This window comes from Balaenoptera acutorostrata, chromosome X (genome assembly GCF_949987535.1).
Source record: "Balaenoptera acutorostrata chromosome X, mBalAcu1.1, whole genome shotgun sequence".
NCBI classification, from domain to species: Eukaryota; Metazoa; Chordata; class Mammalia; order Artiodactyla; family Balaenopteridae; genus Balaenoptera; species Balaenoptera acutorostrata.
Window position 1 is genome coordinate 133,196,467 of NC_080085.1, and position 24,274 is coordinate 133,220,740.

At 34.9% G+C, this 24,274-nt stretch overlaps 1 protein-coding gene across 3 annotated transcripts in view; it reads right to left on the minus strand.

Annotated features, from left to right (window-relative positions):
• TMLHE (trimethyllysine hydroxylase, epsilon) overlaps positions 1 to 24,274 on the minus strand; it is a 59,982-nt gene that overhangs the window by 4,658 nt on the left and 31,050 nt on the right. For 2 of the 3 annotated variants that reach the window (XM_057539115.1, XM_057539113.1), the window contains 4 exons: positions 23,427 to 23,603; positions 22,880 to 23,159; positions 21,160 to 21,279; positions 17,800 to 18,036 (listed from right to left, as the gene is read on the minus strand). In XM_057539115.1, coding sequence (XP_057395098.1) covers positions 17,800 to 18,036; positions 21,160 to 21,279; positions 22,880 to 23,159; positions 23,427 to 23,580 — 791 coding nt within the window. In that variant the 5' untranslated portion in view covers positions 23,581 to 23,603. The remainder of the gene's footprint in view (positions 1 to 17,799; positions 18,037 to 21,159; positions 21,280 to 22,879; positions 23,160 to 23,426; positions 23,604 to 24,274) is intronic. The other variant, XM_057539114.1, reaches the window with a different exon arrangement.

Consider the following 24,274-nt stretch of genomic DNA (forward strand, 5'->3'; position numbering starts at 1 on the left):
TAATTTAATGATAATGAGGTCAATCCAAAAAGAGGATATAAGATTTGTAAATATTTATGCACTGAATTTAATAGCACCTAAATACATAAAGCAAACATTAACAGACATAAAGGGAGAAATTGACAATAACACAATAACAGTAGGGAAGTTTATCATCACCATACTTACTTCAATGGACAGATCATCCAGACAGAAAATCAGTAAGGAAACAGTGGCCTTAAATGATACATTAGACCAAATGGACATATATATATATATATATATATATATATATATATATATATATATATGTATATAGAACATTCCATCCAAAAGCAGCATAATACACATTTTTTCCAAGTGCACATGGAATATCCTCCATGACAGATCACATGCTAGGCCACAAAACAGGTCTCAACAAATTTAAGAAGATAGAAATTATATCAAACTACTTTTCCCAATTACAATGGTATGAATCTAGAAATCAATTACAAGGAGAAAACTGGAAAGTTCACAAATATGTGAAGATTAAACAACATGTTACTGAACAACCAATGGGTCAAAGAAGAAATCAAAAGAGAAATAAAAAATATCTTAAGACAAATGAAAATGGAAATATAACACACCAAAACTTATGGGATGCAGCAAAAGCAGCTCTAAGAGGGAAGTTCATGGCAATAAACACCTACATTAAGAAATAAGAAAGATCTCAAATAAACAACGTAACGTTACATCTCATGGAATAAAGCCCAAAGTTAGTAGAAGGAAGAAAATAACAAAGATGAGAGCAGAAATAAATGAAATAGAGATGAATAAGACAACAGAAAAGATCAATGAAACTAAAAGCTGTTTTTTTAAGAAGATAAACAAAATAGACAAGACCTATAACTAGATTTACCAAGAAAAGAGAGGACTCAAATAAAATTATAAATGAAAGGGGAGATATTACAACTGATAGCACAGAAATACAAATGACAATAAGAGACTACTATGAATAATTATACATCAACAACTTGGGCAACCTAGAAGAAATGGATAAAAATTCCTAGAAACATACAACCAACCAAGACTGAATCATGAAGAAACAGAAAATCTGAACAGACCAATTACTAGTAAGGAGATTAAATCAGTAATCAAAAACCTCCCAACAAAGAAAAGTCTATGACCTGATGGCTTCACTGGTGAATTCCACCAAATATTTACAGACAAATTAATACCAGTCCTTCTCAAAATCTTCCAAAAATTTGAAGAGGAGGAACACTTCCAAACTCATTTAATGAGGCCATCATTACCCTGATACCAAAACCGATAAGGACACTACAAGAAAAGAAAACTATAGGCCAATATCATGGATGAATATAGAAGCAAATATCTTCAAAATATATTAGCAAAGCAAATTCAACAGTCCATTAAAAGGATCATACACCATGATCAAGTGGGATTCATTCCAGGGATGCAAGAATGGTTCAACATCTATAAATTAATATGATATACCATATTAACAAAATGAAGGCTAAAAATCATGATCATCTCGATAAATGCAGAAAAAGCATATGACAAAATCCAACATCCATTCATGATAATAACTCTTAACAAAGTGAGTATAGAGGGAACATACCTAGACATAATAAAGGCCATATATGACAAACCTACAGCCAACATCATACTCAACTCTGAAAAGCTGAAAGCATTTCCTCTAAGATCGGGAACAAGACAAGGATGCCCACTCTCACCACTTTCATTTAACATAGTACTGGAAGTCCTAGGCACAGAAATCAGACAAGAAAAAGAAATAAAAGGAATGCAAGTTGAAAAGGAAGAAGTAAAGCTGTCTATATTTGCAGACTACGTGATATTATATATAGAAACCCTAAAGACTACACCAAAAAACTGTTAGAATTAATAAATTAAACTGCAAAATATAAAATCAACATGCAGAAATCAGTTTCATTTCTATGCCCTAACAACAAACTATCAGAAAGGGAAATTAAGATAACAATCCCATTTACAATTGTATCAAAAAGAATAAAATACCTAGGAATAAATCTAACCAAGGAGGTGAAAGATCTGTACACTGAAACCTATAAGACATTCATGAAAGAAATTGAAGATGACACAAATAAATGGAAAGATATTCCATGCTTATGGAATAATATTGTTAACATGTTCATAATACCCAAAGCAATCTACAGATCCAATGTAATCCCTATCAGGATTCCAATGGCATTTTCCAGAAAAATAGAAAAAGCAATTTAAAAATTTGTGTGGAACTACAAAAGACCCAGAATAGCAAAAACATCTTGAGAAAGAGGAACAAAGCTGGAGGCATCAAACTTTCTGATTTCAAACTATATTACAAAGCAATCATATCAAAACAGTATGGTACTCACATAAAACCACACACATAGACTAATGGAACAGAATTGAGAGTCCAGAAATAAGCCCATGCATATATATGGTCAACTAATATTTGACAAGGGAAGCAAGAATCCTCAATGGGGAAAGAAGTTTCTTCAATAAATGGTGTTGAGAAAACTGGACAGCCACATGCAAAACAACTGCACTGGTCTCCTATGTTATGCCATACATAAATATCAATTCAGAATGGATTAAAGACTTGAATGTAAGACCTGACACCATAAAACTCCTAGAAGAAAATATAGGGTGTATGCTCCTTCACATTGGTTTTGGTGACGATTTTTTGTTTTGACAAATAAAGCAAAGGTGACAAAATAAAAAATAAAGAAATGAGACTACCTCAAACTAAAAAGCTTCCCCACAGCAAAGGAAATCATCAATAAAATGAAAAGGCCACTTACAGAATAGGAGAAAATATTTGCAAATCATATATCTGATAAGGGGTTAATATGCAAAATATATATAGAACTCATACAACTCAATGGCAAAAAAAAAACCCTTAAAAAGTGGGAAGAGGACTTGAATTAAAAAGTGGGAAGAGGACTTGAATAGACATTTTTTCCAAAGACATATAAACGGACAACAGGTACATGAAAATGTGCTCAACATCAGTAATCATCAGAGAAATGCAAATCATAACCACAATGAGCTATATCCTCACACCTATCAGAATGGCTATTATCAAAAAGACAAGAGATAACAATTGTTGGTGAGGATGTGGAAGAAAGGAAACCCTTGTACACTGTTGGTGGGAATGTAAATTGGTGTAGTTACTATCGAAAACAGTATGGAGGTCCCTCAAAAACTGAAGAATAGAACTACCATGTGATCCAGAAATTCCACTTTTGGTCACATATCTGAAGGAAGTGAAATCACTATCTCAAAGAGATATCTGCACCCCCATGTTAACTGTAGCATTATTTCTGATAGCCAAGACATGGAAATAACCTATGTAACCATGACAGATGAATGGATAAAGAAGATGTGGTAACACACACACACACACACACACACACACACACACACACACTGGAATACTACTCAGCCATAAAAAGAATGAAATATTGCCATTTGTGACAACATGGATGGACCTTGAGGGTATTACGCTAAGTGAAATAAGTCAGACAGAGAAAGACAAATACCGTATGATTCCACTTATATGTGGAATAAAAACACTGGACCCATAGAAACTGAGAACAGATTGGTGGTTGCCAGAGGTGGGGTTGTGGGGTGGGTGAAATGGGTGAAGGTGCTCAAAAGGTACAAACTCCCAGTTAAAAGATAAGGCCTAATGTACACTATGGTGACTAATTAGTTAATAATACTGCACTGTATATTTGAAAGTTGCTAATAGAGTAGATCTTAAAAGTTCTCATCACAAGAAATAAAAAAACTGTAACTAAGTGGTAATAGATGTTAACTATTGTGGTAATCATTTCACAACATGTACATATATCAATCAACACATTATGTTGTATACCTTAATCTAATACCAATGCTATATGTCAATTATAGTTCAATAAAACTGGAAACAGAAAACAAATAGTGCTGATATGAACATTCTATTACTTGTCTTTTGGTGAATATATATATATTCATCTATGTTTGATATAAATTTTAAGAATGGAATTGCTGGGTTATAGGGTATGTATATGCTCAGCTTTAATAGACACTGCCAAAGCTATTCTTTTAAAAGAGAAAAGAACATTTAATGGTACCTTTTTTGGACATCATACAGTATTCATTAGTGTTAGATAGTACATGGCACAATCAGAGCCAATACTCTTAGTTTTCTCACATATAAAAATGAGCATAACAACATCTGCTTAGCTGACCTCATACAGCTATTGTGAAAATCAAATGAAAGAATGCATATAATAGTCCTTCATCCCAGGCTTCAAGGAGCCGTGCGCATAGGGAAAAATGGGTGAGGAAGCATAGTTTTCACCAGGGTCTTGACACTCACTGTCACTTCCAGAAGCCCTCAGTGCTGTGTTAGGCACTTCGTCAAATATTATTTCATTTAATCCTTTCATCACCCCAGAAGGGAAGGTTGGTATTAGCCTCCTTTCACATGTGCAGCAACTGAAACTTAGGTTAAACCTGCCACAGAGTTTATAAATAGCAGAGTGGTTTTGAAATCAGGTCTCCATAATACTTTAACTCATTGTTTGTACCAGAGAGCAGAACAATGATCTAATTCCTGTGTATGCTGGTTCATAAGGTCAACTTTTTACACATCATAATTGTGATCTCTTGACTTCAAATAGAGATTTGAAGTTTATAAGTGTTTTCATATACACAATCTCATTGACCCTCTATCTGATAACCCTGTGAGGTAAGTAGCACAGCTATTAATTATTATCTTACTTTATAGATAAGGAACATAAAGATAAGATTTGTCCAAGGTCACATGAGATCTAGTATTCACTATTTATATTATATTAGATGATGTTGTTTTCTAAGGCTGATAGCAAGAAGCAGCAGGAAAAGTTTATTACAGTAAAATGGATTTGCAATTTTTTTATATTTAGAATAAGATGACTTCTGGACTTTTGCACAAAGTGATGTCATTATATTATTGCATAATTTTTCTGTTTGTTTTTTTTTTTCTGCTTTGATATGATGCAAGAAAGCCCTGGAAGTAGAGGAAAGCAAATAAAGCAGATACTTATCTGACAAGAATATCTAGAGAGTCCTAATGAAACTATTCCTCTTATTAGTTGACAGAAAATTAAAGATTTTCCAAGTACAGAGAGCTCAGTGATTGAATGGAAGATGCATTTGATGGGCACTGTACTCTGACAGATCACTGTTACAATCCCAGTTCAGATGTGTGATCTTAGAGAAACATTTGATCACCTTGAGCCTCAATTTCCCCATCAGAAAACTGAGAATAATAATAACTTCCTTATATGGTTATCAGGATTATATGAAGTATTATATATTATGAACTAACACCGTGCTTGACACATAGGTGGTCAATAATGTTAGCTAAAATGCTAGTTAACTATCTCAAGCCACAAAAATGAGCCTAGAAACCATGAAAGTCTTCACAGTAAGTTATACTCAGACTTGGAGGACAGGATTAGACTAAGCTTTGAATAATAACGGCTGAAGGATAGGTAAGTAGTTGTACCAAAATATTTGCATTTTAATACCCCTTGCTCTAAAATGTTTTTAATAAGGTTTAAAATGTGAATAGGTATTGCACCTATTATAATGTCTCATTTATAGAAAAAGCTTACTTATATACAGAGCATGCCATATATATATAGCCATGCCATGCAGCTTGCAGGATCTTAGTTCCCCAACAAGGGATTGAACCCAGGCCGTGGCAGTGAAAGCATGGAGTCCTAACCACTGAATTGCCAGGGAATGCCTAAGCATGCTATATTTTTATTTTATTAAAAAATATTGAGCACTGTGTTCTGCTTCTGATAATGGCTAAGTAAACTCCTATTACATCAACCTGTTCCTCTCATAGGTGACAATTTAAAACTCTGGACAAAATACAAAAACCAACTATCCAAAGGTACTGTAGAGGCAGATATTGGAGGGGAGGAAAGAAAGAAACTGTACTGGGTGAGTTTCCCATTTTCATGGCATCTAGCCTGAGGGTATGCTACAGCCTTCACCATACAGGGCAGTTAAAACCCCAAAATAAATCTCTCAGTCTTTCTGTCCTGAAGAACCAAACGACAGAGTTTGGGGAATCCACTGCCACCAGAAGGTGAAGAGGAAAACCTGGAAAGGAGAGAATCAGAGAAGAGGAGCACAAAACTTTATAAGCTCTACCCAAATATGTGGATTACCCCTGAATTTCACATGTGCAAGAGAAACTCCCAGCATTACATCTAGAGCTAAAATAACTGAAGTTTGAACTATCAAAGAACGGAGTTTGAAATCTGAGCACAATTAAATTGATTGCCTACTAAAAAAAAACCCAAATCAACATTCTTTAGAGAAATATAATCTAGAGTCCGAATAACATAATATTCACATTCTTCAGAATTCAATTCAATATTATTCAATGTAACAAGGACCAGGAAAATGTGAACTATTATCAAAGGAAAAAGACAATCAAAAAACGTCAGCCCTTATATATCTCAGATGTTGGAATTATCAGACAACATTTTTAAAGCCGCTATTATCACTACATGCAATAGGGTAAAGAAAAATATGCTTGTAATGAAGGGATAGAAACTCTCCGCAAAAAAAAAAGAAACTATAAAAAAGAACCACATGTAAATTTTAGAACTGAATAATACAACATCTGAATTAAAACATTTACTACATGGACTTAACAACAGAATGATGCTGACAGATAAGAGTTTGTGAATTTGAAAACTGGCTAATTTCATTTGATCTATCTGAAGAAAAGATTTAAAAAATTTTTGAAAAGAAAATGAACAAAACATCAGGGACCTGTGGGACAATATCAAAAGGTCTGACATGTGTGTAACTGGAGTTCCAGAAAAGAAGAGAGAAAAGGGGGCAGAAAAAATTTTTGAAGAAATAATGATCAAAATTTGGTGAAAGACATAAATTTATAGATTCAAGATGCTCAGAGAATTCCCATTTGGAAGAAAATAAAGAGAACCACACCTAGGAATATCACAGACAAATTGCTGCAAATCAAACATAAAATCTTGAAAGCTCCCAGAAAAAATGTTTACATGGTGCATAAATTAAAGTATAATTCAAAACATGTATTAAAATAATCCATAAGAAGGTAGGTAAGGAGGAACAGAAAAAAAAATGATCAGGCAAAAAGAAAACAAAAGATTAAAAATAATATATATATTTGGTTGATTATCAATAAGGGTGCAAAGACCATTCAATAGGGGAAAGGATATAATCTCTTCAACAACAGTGTTGGGACAACTGAACACCCACAAGGAAAAGAACAACGTTGGACCCTTAATTCACACCATAAACAAAAATTAACTAAAAAATGGATCAGAGAGCTAAATGTAAGAGCTAAAACTATAAAACTCTTTGAATAGATCACAGGAGTAAATCTTCATGACGTTAGTTTAGGCAAAGCCTTCTTAGATACAAGACAGAAAAACACAAGCAATGAAAAAATAGATAATTTGGTTATCATCAAAATTTAAAACTCTAGCACAACAAAAGAACACAGGGGAGTAAAAAGACAAGCCACATGCTGGGAGAAAAATAATTGTAAATGACATATCCAATAAGGAACTTGTATCCAGAATATTTAAAGAACTCATAAAACTCACCAACAAGAATTCAAATGATTTGCATTTCCCTGATGATTAGTGATGTTGAACAGCATTTCCTGTGCCTGCTGGCCATCTGTATGTCTTCTTTGGAAAAATGTCTACTCAGGTACTCTGCTCATTTTTAAATTGAGTTGTTTTTTGATGTTAAGTCGTATGAGCTATTTATATATTTTGGATATTAACTCTTAACAGATGTATCATTTGCAAATACCTTCTCCCGTTCAGTAGGCTGCCTTTTCATTTTACTGACAGCTTCCTTTGCTATGTAAAAGCTTTGTAGTTTGATGTAGTCCAATTTGTTTATTTTTGCTTTTGTTTCCCTTCCCTGAGGAGATATATTGAAAAAAATTGCTAAGACCAATGTCAAAGAGCATACTTCCTATGTTTTCTCCTAGAAGTTTTGTGGTTTCAGGTCTTATATTTAAGTCTTTACTCCATTTTGAATTTATTTTTATATATGGTGTGAAAGAGTAGTCCAGTTTGATTCTTTTGCATGTAGCTGTCCAGTTTTCCCAACATCATTTATTGAAAAGGCTGTCTTTTCCCCATTGTATATTCTGCATCCTTTGTCATAGATTAATTGACCATAAGTGCATGGGTTTATTTCTGGGCTCTCTATTATGTTCCATGGGTCTATTTGTCTGTTTTCATGACAGTACCATACTGCTTTGATTATTGTAGCTTTGTAGTACACTTTAAAATCAAGGAGCGTGACACCTCCAGCTTTGATGTTCTTTCTCAAAATTGTTTTGGCTGTTCAGGGTCTTCTGTGTTTCCATACAAATTGTATAATTATAGTTCTAGTTCTGTGAAAAATGTCATTGGTATTTTGATAGGGATTGCATTGAATCTTTAGATTGCCTTGGGTAGTATGGACATTTTAACAATATTAATTCTTCTAAGCCATGAGCATGGTATATCTTTCCATCAATTTGTATTATCTTCAATTTCTTTCATCAGTGTCTTGTAGTTTTCTGGGTACATGTCTTTTACCTCCTTGATTAGATTTATTGTTAGGTATTTTATTCTTTATGATGCAATTATAAATGGGATTGCTTTCTTAATTTCTCTTTTTGATTGTTCATTGTTAGTGTATAGAAACACAGAGATCACTTCACACTTATCAGAATGGCTATCATCAAAAAGATAACAACAAGTGTTGGAAAGAATGTGGAAAAAAGGGAACCCTCGTGCACTGTTGGTGGGAATGTAAATTGGTGCAGTCACTATGGAAAACAGTAGAAAATTTCCTCAAAAAATTAAAAATAGAACTACCATATGATCCAGCAATTCTACTCCTGGGTATGTATATGAAGAAAACAAAAACACTAAATTGAAAAGATATGTGCACCCCTATGTTCACTGCAGCATTGTTTACAGTAGCCATGATATGAAAGCAACTTAGGCCCCATCAATAGGTGAGTGGATAAAGAAGATGTCACACACACACACACACACACACACACACACACACACACACACACTGGAATATTCCTCAGCCATAAAAAAGAATGAAAATCTTGCCATTTGTGACAACATGGATGGACGTAGAGGGCATTGTCCTAAGTGAAATAAGTCAGACAGAGAAAGACAAATACCATATGATAGCACTTACATGTGGAATTTAAAAATAAAACAAATGAACAAGCCAAACAAAAGAGAAACAGAGTCAAAGATACAGAGAACAAACAGGTGGTTGCCAGATGGGAGAGGGGAAGGGGGATGAGAGAAATAGCTGAGGGGCATTAAGAAGTACAAACTTCCAGTTACAAAACAAGTGAGTCATGGGTATGAAATGTACAGTGTGGGGAGTATAATGAATAATTATGTAATAACTTTGTATGGTGACAGATGGTAAGTAGACTTATCATGGTGATCGGTATGAAATGTATAGAAATATCGAATCACTATGTTGTGCACCAGGAACTAACATAGTGTTGTAGGTCAATTATACTTCAAAAACAAACAAACAAACAAACTCTCAGAAAAAGAGATCAGATTTGTGGTTACCAGAGGCAGAGGGTGGAGGGGGGAGGGGGAATTGGATGAAGATGATCAAAAGGTATAAACTTCCAACTGTAAGATAAAAAATTACTAGGGATGTAATGTACAACATGATAAATATAATTAACACTGTTGATTTGTGGTTACCAGAGGCAGAGGGTGGAGGGGGGAGGGGGAATTGGATGAAGATGATCAAAAGGTATAAACTTCCAACTGTAAGATAAAAAATTACTAGGGATGTAATGTACAACATGATAAATATAATTAACATTGTTGTATGTTATACATTAAAATTGTTAAGAGAGTAAATCCTGAGTTCTCATCACAAGGAAAAAATATTTTTTTATTTCTTTAATGTTGTATCTATATGAGATGATGGATGTTCACTAAACTTACTGTGATAATCATTTCATGATGTATGTAAGTCAAATCATTATGTTGCACACCTTAAACTTATACAGCACTGTATGTCAATTACATTTCAATGAAACTGGAAGAAAAAAAAAGACAAATGATACAATTTAAAAATCAACAGAAGATTTGACTAAAGAAGATGTACAAATGGCCAAGAAGCAAAATGAAAGAACAAATGAAAAGATGTTCAACATCGTTAATCATCAGGGAAATGCAAATCAAAACCACAGTGAGATACTACTTCACACCCACTAGGATGGCTATAATCAAAGACAGATAATAACAAATGCTGGTGAGGATGTAGAGAAACTGAAGGCCTCATACATTACTGGCAGGGATGTTAACTGGTACATCCAGTGTGGAAAACAGTTTAGCAGTTCCTCAAAGGGATAAATGCAGAGTTACCATATGAACCAGCAATTGCATTCTTAGAAATCTACCCAAGAGAAATGAAAAAAACATGTCTACATAAAGACTTGTATGCAAATGTTCATAGCAACATTATCTGGAATAGCCCCAAACTAGAAATAATCCAAATGTTCATTACTGTTGAATATATAAACAAAATGTGATATATGTAAAGGAATACTATTCATCAATTAAACAGATACATATTACAGCATGGATGAACTTTGAAATCATTATGCTAAGTGAGTGAAAGAGAGCTAACACAAAAGACTATGTATTGTATGATTCCATTTACAGAAAATGTCCAGAATAGGCAAATCCATACAGACAGAAAGTTGATAAGTGATTGCCAGGGGCTGTGATGGGATGGGGTGGGGATGAGGGAATGGGGGAGTCACTGCTTAAAGGGCAGGAGGGAACATTTTGGGTTGACAGAAATGTCAAAAACTGGATTGTGATGATGGTTACATGACTTTGTAAATACAATAACAATCACTGAATTATATACTTAAAACATATTAATTTTATGGTATACAAATAACTTTTTAAATGTTTTAAAGGTTTAAAAAATGTTAATGCACTTAATATCCCAATTAAAAAAGATTGTCAGACTGGATAAAAAAGCAAGACTGAAGTACGTATATGCCATTTATTTAAATACAAAAACATAGATAAGTTAGAAAAAGAAGATAGAAAATTAAATAGCATGCAAAGTGTAAGTATAAGAAGGTTGGAGTGGCTATATTAATTTCAGATAAAATAGACTTCAAAACAAAGTTAAAGAGGGACATTTTATGACAAAAGGTTGTTTCATCAGAAAGACATAAAAATCATAAATGAGTATGTGCTTAATAACAGATACTCAAAAAACATGAAGCAAGAACTGATGGAATTAAAGGGAGAAATAGACAAAATCACCATATTATTTGGATATTTTAATGTTGTTTTCTCAGTGGCTGACGGAATAATTAGTCATCATCAAAAAATCTAGAAACAATAAATGCTGGAGAGGGTGTGGAGGAAAGGGAACACTCTTGCACTGTTGGTGGGAATGTAAATTGATACAGCCACTATGGAGAACAGTATGGAGGTTCCTTAAAAAACTACAAATAGAACTACCATACGACCCAGCAATCCCACTACTGGGCATATACCCTGAGAAAACCATAGGTCAAAAAGAGTCATGTACCAAAATGTTCATTGCAGCTCTATTTACAATAGCCAGGACATGGAAGCAACCTAAATGTCCATCGACAGATGAATGGATAAAGCAGATGTGGCACATATATACAATGGAATATTACTCAGCCATAAAAAGAAATGAAATGGAGGTATTTGTAATGAGGTGGATGGAGTTAGAGTCTGTCATACAGAGTGAAGTAAGTCAGAAAGAGAAAAACAAATACAGTATGCTAACACATATATACGGAATCTAAGGGGAAAAAAAAAAAAGGCCATGAAGAACCTAGTGGCAAGACGGGAATAAAGACACAGACCTACTAGAGAATGGACTTGAGGATATGGGGAGGGGGTGGGGTGAGATGTGACAGGGTAAGAGAGTGTCATGGACATATATACACTACCAAATGTAAAATAGATAACTAGTGGGAAGCAGCCGCATAGCACAGGGAGATCAGCTCGGTGCTTTGTGACCACCTAGAGGGGTGGGATGGGGAGGGTGGGAGGGAGGGAGATGCAAGAGGGAAGAGAAATGGGAACATATTGTATATGTATAACTGATTCACTTTGTTATAAAGCAGAAGCTAACACACCATTGTAAGGCAATTATACTTCAATAAAGATGTTTAAAAAAAATCAGAGAGGACACAGAATACAAAATAACATGGTTAAAGAAAGAACACATAAGCAAAATCAGAAAATATTTTGTACTTAATTATCATGAAAATAAAACATCAATATCTGTAGGATGCAGGTAAAAAGGCTTAGAGGTACAAACATAGTTTTTAATGATTATATTAAAAAAGACTAAATGTATAATATCAATGATCTAAGGTTCTACCTTGGGGGACTAGAAAAATGAGAATAAATTAAACCAAAAGTATGTAAAAATAAAGGAATAATGAAGATAACATAAATCAATAAAATAGAAACAAACGATAGGGAGAATTAACAAAGCAATACGGTGGCTCTTGGAAAGGACAAACAAAATTGGTAAACGTTTAGCTGGACTAAACAAGAAAAAAAGAGAGCTAAAATTACTGATACCAAGAATCATCATTACAGAGACGATAGACATTATATGAAAAGAATAAGAGAATATTATGAATGACTTTATGACAACTTAGATAAAAAAATTGAAAACTGACAACTTAGATTAAAAAAAATTGACAACTTAGATAAAATTGACAACTTAGATAAAATGTACAGATTTCTTGAAAGAACCAGTAGAGGAAACAAAAATCTTACTAGCTCTATATATACATAAAAAATTGAATTTAATATCCAAAACTTTCTCATAAAATAAACTCCATTCCCAGACAGTTTCCCTAGTAAATTCTAACAAACATTTAAGGTGGAAATAGCACTAATACCACACAAACTCTTTGGTAAACCAGAGTTTTACAAAGTCATTACAAAACAAGAAAACTGTCAACCAATATCCCTCTTGAACCTAGATGCAAAACTTCTCAACATGATATTATTAAGCTGAAAGCAGCTATGTATATGTGTCAGCTTCCAATTTATTGCTTCTCAGTTCTGAATGCATCCTTACATACAATACATGTTCTTGATTTAAGAATTCCTTTTAGCATTTTTCCTTTATAGCGAGTACAACATTAAATTTTCTCAGTAGCTGGCTTTGGAGGGACACTGCAGGAGAAAGACGTTCTCTTGCTATTTCTGGCCCTAGCCAGGTCTCTGCTGTGTGGGTGTGAGGGCATCAGGTGGCACCAGCCCTCAGGGCCCAGGACACGGTCCCTATGCCACCTTGCAGCCTCATCCTGGTGACAACCTTTCCACAGCCCTCTCAACATAGTAAACCAGAGCCCCTGAATGACCTGCAGGAGGCCTGCTGTGTTCTGTGGGATCACACACTGAAAGGAAGTCTGAGTGCCAGTGAAAGCAGGAAGACTTAAGAGCACCTAGATTGCATGCTTTCACTGGCACCTAGGCTTCCGTTGCACACTCACACCACCAGTTGCTGATTGCCTGCTCCCCTGCCTGCCTGTACTCTGGAAGGGTGGCCTATTGTTTGCTCAGCAACTCTAGACCAGCTCCTGCCTGGCTAAATCAGCAAACTTCTCTGATATCAGGTGGCTGAACCACTCTTTCTTCCGGGTCTGAACCTCTTCCATGCTTATTCTTCCTTGGATACTCTGCCTCAGCCCTAGGGTACTATAATGAATGTCCTCATATCTTTTTTTTTAATTTTGTGATGCATGAAAATTATACGAATTTCAACTTTCAGTGTCCAGAAACAGAGTTTTATTGGAACATGGCCACATGTATTCACTTATATGTCTATGGTGGCTTCCATACTACAAGGGCAGAGTTGAGTAGTAGCAACAGAGACATATGTGGTGCTCTCATCATTTTGCACCACTGCTCAGCACATTACAAATTGTGGTGATACAGTTATTACTACCAGCATTTTGAATGTTACATACTGTCATTCCATAATATTAAAAAATTTTTTTATTACCAGTGCATACCCATAATGTTGGAACAACAAAAGAGAAAAGTGGACTTAAGTGTCATGTGTTTAAGGCACAGAGGAGTATGGATTATTTTGTTATCAAATTAGATGGCAAAGCATTGTGTTTAAAATGCAATGATACTGTAGCTGCTCTGAAAGAATATTATATACATTAATTTCCTCATATCTCGTAGTCACTCTTTTATCCTAGTTCCTAATTCTTTATATTAAACTTTCCCTGTTTAACCTACCATGTAGTATCTATCTCTTGACTGGGTCCATACACATGCACACACAAACATATACATATATATGTGTGTGTGTGTGTGTGTGTATATAGTAATAAATTATGATCAAGTACAGTTTATCCTAGGAGTGCAAGGTTGGTTTAACATTTGAAAATAAATTAATGTAATTTGCCATATTAACAGAATAAAGAAGAAAAATAGTATGATTATTTCAATTGATAAATGAAGATAAAACATTTATCAAAATGTAATACCCATTTATGGTTAAAAAAAAACTCTCAGCAAACTTGGAAGGGAAATTCCTTAATCTGATAAAAGACATCACTAAACCCTTACAGCTAATGTCATACATGGCAAAATAGTGAACACTTTCATCCTAAAGATGTCTGTTCTTGCCACTCTTATTTAACATAATAGTGGAGTGCTAACCAATGCAACAAGATAAGAAAAACAAATAAATAAGCATATAGATTGGAAAGGAAAGAATAAAACTGTCCCTACAACACGATTGTCTCTATAGAAAATTCCAAGAAACCTAAAAAAATAAAAACTTCTCAGGACTTATGAATGACTTTAGCAGAGCTATAGAATAAAATGCTAATTTAAAGAGAAATAAATTGTTTTTATATAATGGCAGCAAACAATTGGAAATTATTAAAATTTTATTTTATAATACCATCAAAATATAAAAATACTTAGAAATAAAATAAACAAAAGATATACAAGATCTCTATCTTCAATAATATAAAACACTGATGAGAGAAATTAAATAAGACCGAATATATAGAAAGATCAGGTTCATGGATTGGTAGACTCAAAGCTGTTAGTTTGTCAGTTCTCACCAAAATGATCTATAGATTCAAAGCAATCTCAATCATAATCCTAACAGGCTTTTTCCTAAACATTGAAAAGCTGATTTTAAAATTTATATGAAAATATAAAGAACCTAGAACTAAGGCTGGCAAACTATGGTCTGTGGGCCAAACCCAGCCTCCTGCCTGTTTTTGTAAATAATGTTTTATTGGAACACAGCTACACCCATTCATTTACGTATTGTCTATGGCTGCTGTTGTGCTTCCACACAGTATTGAGTAGTTGCAATAGAGACCATACGGCCTACAAGGCCTAAAATATTTACTATTTGGCCCTTTACAGAAAAGTGTGTAGACCCCTGACCTAGAATATCCAAAATAATCTTGAAAAATAACAAAGTTGACAAACATATTACCTGACTTCAAGAATTACTATAAACCTGCAATAGCCAAGACTGTGTGGAGCTGTCATAAAGATCCACAAATAGATAATGGAACCAAACAGAGGGTCCAGAAACAAACTCACATTTATATGGTCATTTGATTTTTGACAGAGTTGCAAAGGTAATCCAATGGGGGAAAGGAAGGTCTTTTCAACAAGTGGTGCTATAACACCTGAGTATCCACGTGTATAACAGGAACTTCTACCTTTACCTCACAACATGTAAAAAATTAGTTTGAGATAGATCACTGACTTAGATGTAAAAGATAATACCATAACACCCTTAGAAAACATAGGAGAATATCATTATGTCATGGGGGTAGTCAAAGATTTCTTATGCAGGTCACAGATTCAATGATCATTAAGGAAAAAACTGATCAACTACATTTCATTAAAATTAAAATTTTCTGCTTATCAAACATCACGGTTAAAAAAATAAATAGGTAAGCCACAGACTAGAAGAAAATATTCCTAAAACATATCAGGTAAGAACTGGTAACCAGGGTATATAAAGAACTCCTACAACTCAATAATGAAAAGACAGTCCAGTGAAAAAATGGGCAAAAGATCTAACTAGATACTTAGCAAAAGAAAATATATGAATGGTCAACATGCACATGGAAAGATGCTCAACATCATCAGTCACCAAAAAATGCAAATTAGAACCCCAAGGAGATACCCACTATAATGGCTAAAATTAATAAGACTGACACCACCAAGTATTAACAAGGATGTGGAGTGGGTACAACTTTCATACACTGTTGATGTCCATGTAAAATGGAACAAGTACTTTAGTAAAAGTTCTGGCAGTTGCTAATGAAACTAAAAAGTCATCTACTCTATGATCCAGCAGTTCCATTCTTAGGTATTTATCTGAGTGAAATGAAAACACATATCTACAAAGATACTTTTACATGAACATTCATGGAAGCTTTATTCATAATAACCCCAAACAGGAAACAGCCCAGGTGTTTATTCATAAAAGAATGGATTTGTTCCATGATATGAATTTCTAGAACAGGCAAAACTAATCTATGGTGGTAAAAAATCAAAACAGGGCTTTCCTCTCAGTGTTTGTGCAGGGTTGGACTGAGAAGGGGAATAAAGTTACTTTCTGTAGTGATGGTAATATTCGATATCTTGATAGGGGTTTGGGTTACATAGGTGTATGCATTTTTCAAAACTCAGCAAGTGTATATTCAATATTTATAACATCACTGTATGTATATTTTATATCAAAATTAAAGATCTGTAAAGAAATACTGAACTTTAGACTTAAGGTTCTAAATGTTGAAGTACATTAGGGGGACATATACTCATATCTGCAATGTACTTTCCAATATATCAAAAATAAGATTAATTGATAGATAAACAGAGGGATAGAAAGATGGATAGATAGGTAATAAAGTAAGTATAGTAATATCTCAATGGTAGAATCTAGGTGGTGGGTATATGAGTTTTCTTGTAAATGCTTTTCAACTTTTCTGTATTATGAAAAATGTTCGTAATAAAATGTTGGGGAAAATATTGAGCACCTACTCATTGTTCTTGGCAATTGAGATATAAGAATGACTGAGGGAGAGTTTTCCAGTGGAGCTTATCCCAGGGAAGTGATTTAGTATTTATGTAGTTCCTACTACAATCCAGGGGCAAAGACAGGGGCAACAATTTATTTTTATCCTCACAATTCGGTGTGAAGGAGAAGGCTTGAAATGAGTGGAGATGATGAGTTCAGTTTTGAATAAACTGTGCTTTATGATCCTACAAGATACTAGGTGGCAATATCTAGTAGACTATTGGATATACACAGGTCAGGAGATTTGCATAAATCTGGGCAACAGTCAAATGTTGTTGTTATCATGCCTTTGGGTACCCTTAGCTATTTGGTGACTGAGCACAATTTAATAACTGTTTTTTGTTTTAAAATGTTTTCCTTTTTAAATGCTATGTGAAATATCTGCCCCCTCCAATCTAGCATTCCTTGTCTGTTGGCCTATTCATTATTCCATGGGAATTATAATAAGAATGGAAATTGTACTAATAGAAAGCTATACAATAGCAATATTAAAATGTGACAGACATAGGATATTAGGAATTTTCATTACATTAGAAGACTAATATCTGACAAATACATTACACTGAGAGATAGTTCTTTGGTACTCACCTGATCATATAGAGCTCTTTATTCCACGGGTAGATATTTAAGACTGGCCCTACCCCAATCATGTGGTTGTGACATTCTCCAACATTTTCAATATATTCATGCTTCAATGGCACATTGCTGAGGAGTTCAAATTCCTCAGGTGCCTTCTGAAGTACCTGTTCTGCTGCATAGAATCCATCTACTAGCAGTGTCCTGCCACCTGTTCCTTCATGCTTAAGACAGTGAAACACTTGAATGCTAAAGAGGGGGAAAAATTAAATTATTCTGTTCAGTGGAGAAAAGAGAATATATCAAAATTTTAGAAAAAATATATATGAAATGATTATTGACTCCACTTGTGTCATTTTCTTTTCACTAAGAAATAAATCTCATTTCCCAATTGCCTTCCCTTCATAGCCAGCTGTACTTTTTTGTGCTTTGAAATATTAATGCCACTACAGGTTCCTCCTAAGCATATTTAACATGTATTGATGGCTATATGTGACAGACCCAGGGAATACTGTCATGAATAAGGTATAGTCTCTGTTTTAAAGAAGGCCAGTCTACTAAGAAGAGATGAAGCAAGTAAGTACCAACAGGCACTATAATAAAGTTGTATACAAGATACAGTGGGGCCATAAACAGAGGAAATTATTGTAGTGGTGTGTTGTATAGAGAAATGTTTTTGGAGGTGGATGAGAATGGTTTTGCTTAGTCTTAAAGAATGAGCAAGAGTTGGGCTGAAATGAGATTGAGGTGAGGAGAGGGCATTCCAGGCAAAAAAAAAAAAAAGTATGACCAAAGATATCAACGCAAAACAACAAGGAGTTTAAACTGAGATGGGAGATGAACTGGTGGGAAGCAAGATGACAAAAAACATGGAAAACAACTTGGATAACTGAAATAGCAGAGAAAAATACTGAGGGCTTGAGCTTAGAGAAGGGTTTTATAGAAAAGAGGACACACCTAAGCAACATGACGGAGGACGAAGAACAGGCAAATATCTAGAATGACTGCAGGTTTTTCACCTGGACAACCTGACAAATAATAATGCCATCTGTCAAGAGAACGCAGGCAGATGCATAATTGGATGATAATAAGGGGGTGAGAGGGGTTGAGGAAGAGGTTCAGTTTAAGGACATGTTGAAATAGTTGAGTTATATATGGCTGAAAATTTAACAGGAAAAGGAAATGCAACTATTAATGGACTGGAAAACTAAAGTAAAAATTTCAAATTAACAAGGGGAAAATAAAATTAATAGTAATTTAGGAAAAAAGCAAAAATAAGGAAAAGTAAACAACAAAGTAAAATAAGTAATAAACATAAATAAAGATAGAAGGAATAAAATCAAGGAGAACCTAGGGTAAATACAATTAAAATGAGAAAGGTCAGTTCTGGCTATGTTGACCTTTCTGTGAAATTTCTAGGTTAGGATTACTTAGTAGCCAGTTGAAGATGTTTACCTTAGAAGAGAGGTAGATTTTGTAGTTGTCTGTAGGTGATAGCTAAAGCCAAGAGCATGGAAGAAGTCATTTGGAGAGATCATTTCAAGTAAGAAAAGAGGGAGAAGGAGAAAACCTTGAGAAACAACAATATTTACAACATGGACAAAGGAAAATAAGCTGGCACAGGAGACTGAGGAAAAATGGCTATAGATATAGAAGGAAAACTAGAAAAGAAAGGATATTGAAGAAGAGGTAGTGGTTAATGGTCCCAGGGGTCAAATAAGATGAAGACTGAAAGGTACACACTGGGTATGGCAATAAGTTAGTTGCTGGTGACTTTGGAGAGATTAATTTTAATTGGGAGGGGGGTGGATAAACTAGCTGACTACAGGTTTGAAGAGTGAATGAGAAGTGAGAATGAAAAGACACTGAATGTAGACAATTATTTTAATAAGTTTAGCTGTGAAGGTGAGGAGTAAGGCGGGGCTGTAACTAGAAGGAGATAGAGTGTACAACAGTAGAGATTCAAGAAATGAGAAGCTGATAGGAAGGAGTCAATATGTATGGAAGGCTGAAGATACAGGAGAGAGAAATCCCCAAGGAGGTTGGAAAGGATGAGATCCTGAGCAAAGGTAGCTTTAGAAAGCGTAAGGCATATAACAATGATGATGATGATGACAATGGCTACAATGATAATAATAATAGCTAGTATTTATTGAACATTTATTATGTTCTAGGAAGTATGCCAAGTGCTTTAAATACATCATGTAACTTAATCCCTAAGCAATACAAATGGACAGGTTTTATTACTAGTCCCATTCTACAGATGAATAAACTGAGGCATAGAGAGGTTAAGTTATTTTCCAAGATCACAAAGCTAACCTATGTTCCAGGTGGGATACAAATCCAGGTCTGGTTGATGCCATAGCCTGAACTCTTAACCACTCTCATTATACTGCTAATGTACTTGGTCCTTGCCATTGATTAGAAAGGGTTAAATTAAAGGCACAGACAACCGTGTATCTCTGGTAGTGGTCAGAGAGAAAAGAGCTAGTCAATATTTGAACCTCAACCCCAGTCCAACTGTTTCTCATCCCATTTCCTCATATTCTTCCTTCTGCATCCTGTAGAATGAGGATGCAGGGCTTTTTGTATATCGATAACATTGAGCAGGATGTCAAAAAGATGCTTTATTCTTCCTCCTCTGAACCAAATATTCTTAGGCTCCAAACCCTTAAAGGAAATCAATGCATCATGTCAAATAATTACTATTTCTTTTCTGTGGTGAGAAGATTTAAGATCTACTCTCTGTTAGCTACTGGTAATAATATTACAGTATATGACCATATCAAATCAACACATTGTACACCTTATATTTACACAATGTCATATGTCAATTATATCTCAATAAAGCTGGAAAAAAGTATGGTATACGTTATCTTTGACTCAATAGCTTCTGAGTCCATGTGAGAAGGTTATTTTTCATTCATTCCTCCTCTCCAACTTCTTGTAAATTGGATTTAAATTCCTCTTACTACCATACCCAAAGTAGCTGTGTTTGGAAGATTGAACCCTTTGCAATATAACAACTAAATATGAAAAACTGTACAAATTCCCAAACTAATGGTTAATCAATACATTTTTGGTAAGTTATTTGTAATTACTTTGAGAAAAAATGTAAATTAAACAAAATTTACATCCATTTATGTAGTAAGGTAGATTTTCAATCATTTCAAAAATTTTATTCCTATAAGTCTAAAGAAGACTGAGCTAGGGTGTTTAAAAATGATCATGTTTCTAAGGAGAAAAGAAACAGTCATACAAATCAGCAGCAGCAGATATGATCTTGGTTCAAATAAAACAGAGAATGATTAAGAAACTATTCAAGACCATCACACGTAATGATCCCACTTTGGAAAATTCTAATCCACTTACCCACAGGGCTCTTGAAAATAGGTAGTGTCAGTGTGCCGATCCAGAGCTAGCTTGGTGTATGCAGTGTCACCCCTGGAGAAGTCTGAAGTGAAATACCACATCCTCCCATAGATGGTTTCTCTGTCAAATGAAGTATAGGAAACCTTTCATTCTTATCATTCAAAACTCTTTCCAATACTTTCTTTAATTATTCACAAATAACAATAGATTGTTTGGCTCCAGATTTCCATCTGTAAGGTAAATATGACAGTTGAACACATCACCAGTCTAAACAATTCCTCCACTGAGTAATATTCTAGGAAGCTGGGGGGAAAAGGGTGAAAGGATAATATAGTTTGAAAGCTTAGGGAATCATCCCACTCTGTTTATGTATCTACTTTTAATAGCTTTCACACTCAAACTTCTGTCCTGCACTCACCTTCCTCACATAGAAAAAGATGTTTTTGGGTAGCTGCTTTTAGAAGTGATTAATGTAGATCTTCACCCATCTTTTAGACATGGAGGAATAAGAAAAAGAGAAAGGATAGTTTATATTAGCAAGTATTTAGTGAGAGTTGCTGTATCACTGTTATTGTATCTCTCCTTGAGGAGAGATACAATAACATCATGGGTTTTGATTTCATAGTTATTTTCCTAGTAGGCTCAGATCTGACTAAAGGTCACTTTAATTCTTTAGCTTTCAGAGTTCATCTTATTCTCTGAACCCTCAAAATCCAAACAGGAAATGGCCTTCCTTTTGAACTATAACCTCTAAAGCCCTGTCAACTTATTGCCTACTAGCACAGCTTTTTTACTTGAAAGTTCTCAAACTGTGTTTGAAACTGAATGGTTCACAAATGTTAATTATGCTCTACTAGGATAGGGCAAATGACCCAGCATACTGTCTGCTACACAATGAGCTATATCTGGCTCTTATGAAATAAAAGGAAAGTACTAATTATAACAAAGTTGGTTTACATCACATTTAATACTACAGAAGATAAATCTATATACTACCTAGAAATGCAATGGAAAGAACATTGTATTTAGGATCAGGAAACCCGAGCTATCTGAATCCCAGTTCTACTGCTTACAAGCAGAGCAGTCCTGGGCAAGCCACTTAATACATTTGAGCCTCAAGAGCCTCATCAGTAGAACAGGAGATAAAATACACACTTATCAGGATTACTATAATGACCAATGAAAATAACGGATTTGAATATGCTGGTTAAATGCTATACAGTATAAGGCAGTAGTATTAACAACCAGGCTCTGAATTAAGCCTTAGGAATAATAGAAGGTCAAAAGCAGATGATCTTTAGACACCATCTTATTCAATCCTGTTACTGATCAGATAGGAAAATAGAGGCTACTGGGGCGGCGGGGGTGGGGATTGAGGGTAGGGGTGTGTGTGTTATGCAGTTGTCTATGTTTACCCAACTGCTTGACAGTAGAACTCAGACTACTGTCTGGTTCTCTTTACTCACAGTTAGTGCTCTTTCTAGTGTGCAATGACTAACTCCTACTTTGAGCATCACTGGGCTCGAAAAAAATACCAATGACTTTGAAGTCTTCACCATATTTAACATGTGTCTTTAGAGATTAGAAATTTGGGCTTCAAATAAAGCACTATAAATGGGAATCCCATTATTCAGGCCACAAAATATTCTGGAAAAACGAGGGTGACCATACCTGTCACTGGAAATTAATTTCTGCAGGTATCAGGAAACTAATGACTTACCTGATCAAGCTGATCCTTTCTGCCAACTTCTCTGTGTGTTCCTGAGTAGGAGGGACATTTTCTACAAAAGCAATTCCATAGAGCAGAAAGTTTTGTAGAAAGTTCTTCAGTCCCTCCTTGGTTTCTAAGAAGCTCTGGAAATCTACAGATGGAACTTGGGCTTGCTGGTAGATTTCAGCATTCCATAAGATTCTAGGCTGGATGACCTTTTGTTTCTGCCCTTCATAGCTGTTTTTCACCAGCCAATCCAAATCATATCTAGTCACGTGACCATCTGGCCCTTTTAAGGGAAAAATAAAAGGCATTAAAAATAATAATTATAAATACTGCCAATAATTTACTGGTTAAGAATGATGTCAGCTGTAGATTAGAGCAATTTTATTTAAGAAGAAAAATAAAAGGTTTAAAAATAAATGCTTCCAAAGAAAGGAAAAACAAAGAGTAACTAAAAGAATACCCTGTTTTGGAAAGGGGCAAACCATTTTTTGTAAAACAATTGTTCTTTAAAAGAGTACCCCAAAGAAGACCAAGTCTCCTGTCCACTCACAAGTGAAAAAGAGTGTGGTCTCATCCAGACGAATGGTCTTTGGCTGGATACATAAATCCACACTGGCAGTGTCTAGGCTGCGCTGGTGAGTCTTAGAGTTGTAGCAAGATGCTGAGCGGCAGTGGTCTCGAAGCCAGACATAATTGAAGCGCATCACGGTGTTAGCATATTGCAGTTCTAAGGAAAAGATCACACTCTTTTATATTATTATATTATTTTACATTATTTATTTTATAAAAATAAATATTTATTTAGGAAAACTAAAAAATCAGGACCCAGAAAACTTCCTTCAAAAAGTCTTCTACCGGGCTTCCCTGGTGGCACAGTGGTTGAGAATCTACCTGCCAATGCAGGGGACACGGGTTCGAGCCCTGGTCTGGGAAGATCCCACATGCCACGGAGCAACTAGGCCCGTGAGCCACAACTACTGAGGGTACGTGTCTGGAGCCTGTGCTCCACAACAAGAGAGGCCCCGATAGTGAGAGGCCCACGCACCGCGATGAAGAGTGGCCCCTGCTTGCCGCAACTAGAGAAAGCCCTGGCACAGAAACGAAGACCCAACACAGCCATAAATAAATAAATAAATAAATAAATACATTAAAAAAAAAAAAAAAAAAAGTCTTCTACCAAGAAATAAGCAAGAGCAATGAGGGGGACACTAGCCCCCTACTAGATATTAAAACATAGTATAGAACTTCTATGATTAAAACAGTGTGATGTTGGTATAGGAAAAGGCAGATAAAACAACAGAAGAGTATAAAAAGTCCAAAATATACATGAATGCATATAGAAATTTGGTACATAAAAACTGGCAGGTGTAATCACTGTGGAAAATATGAATTTTTAAA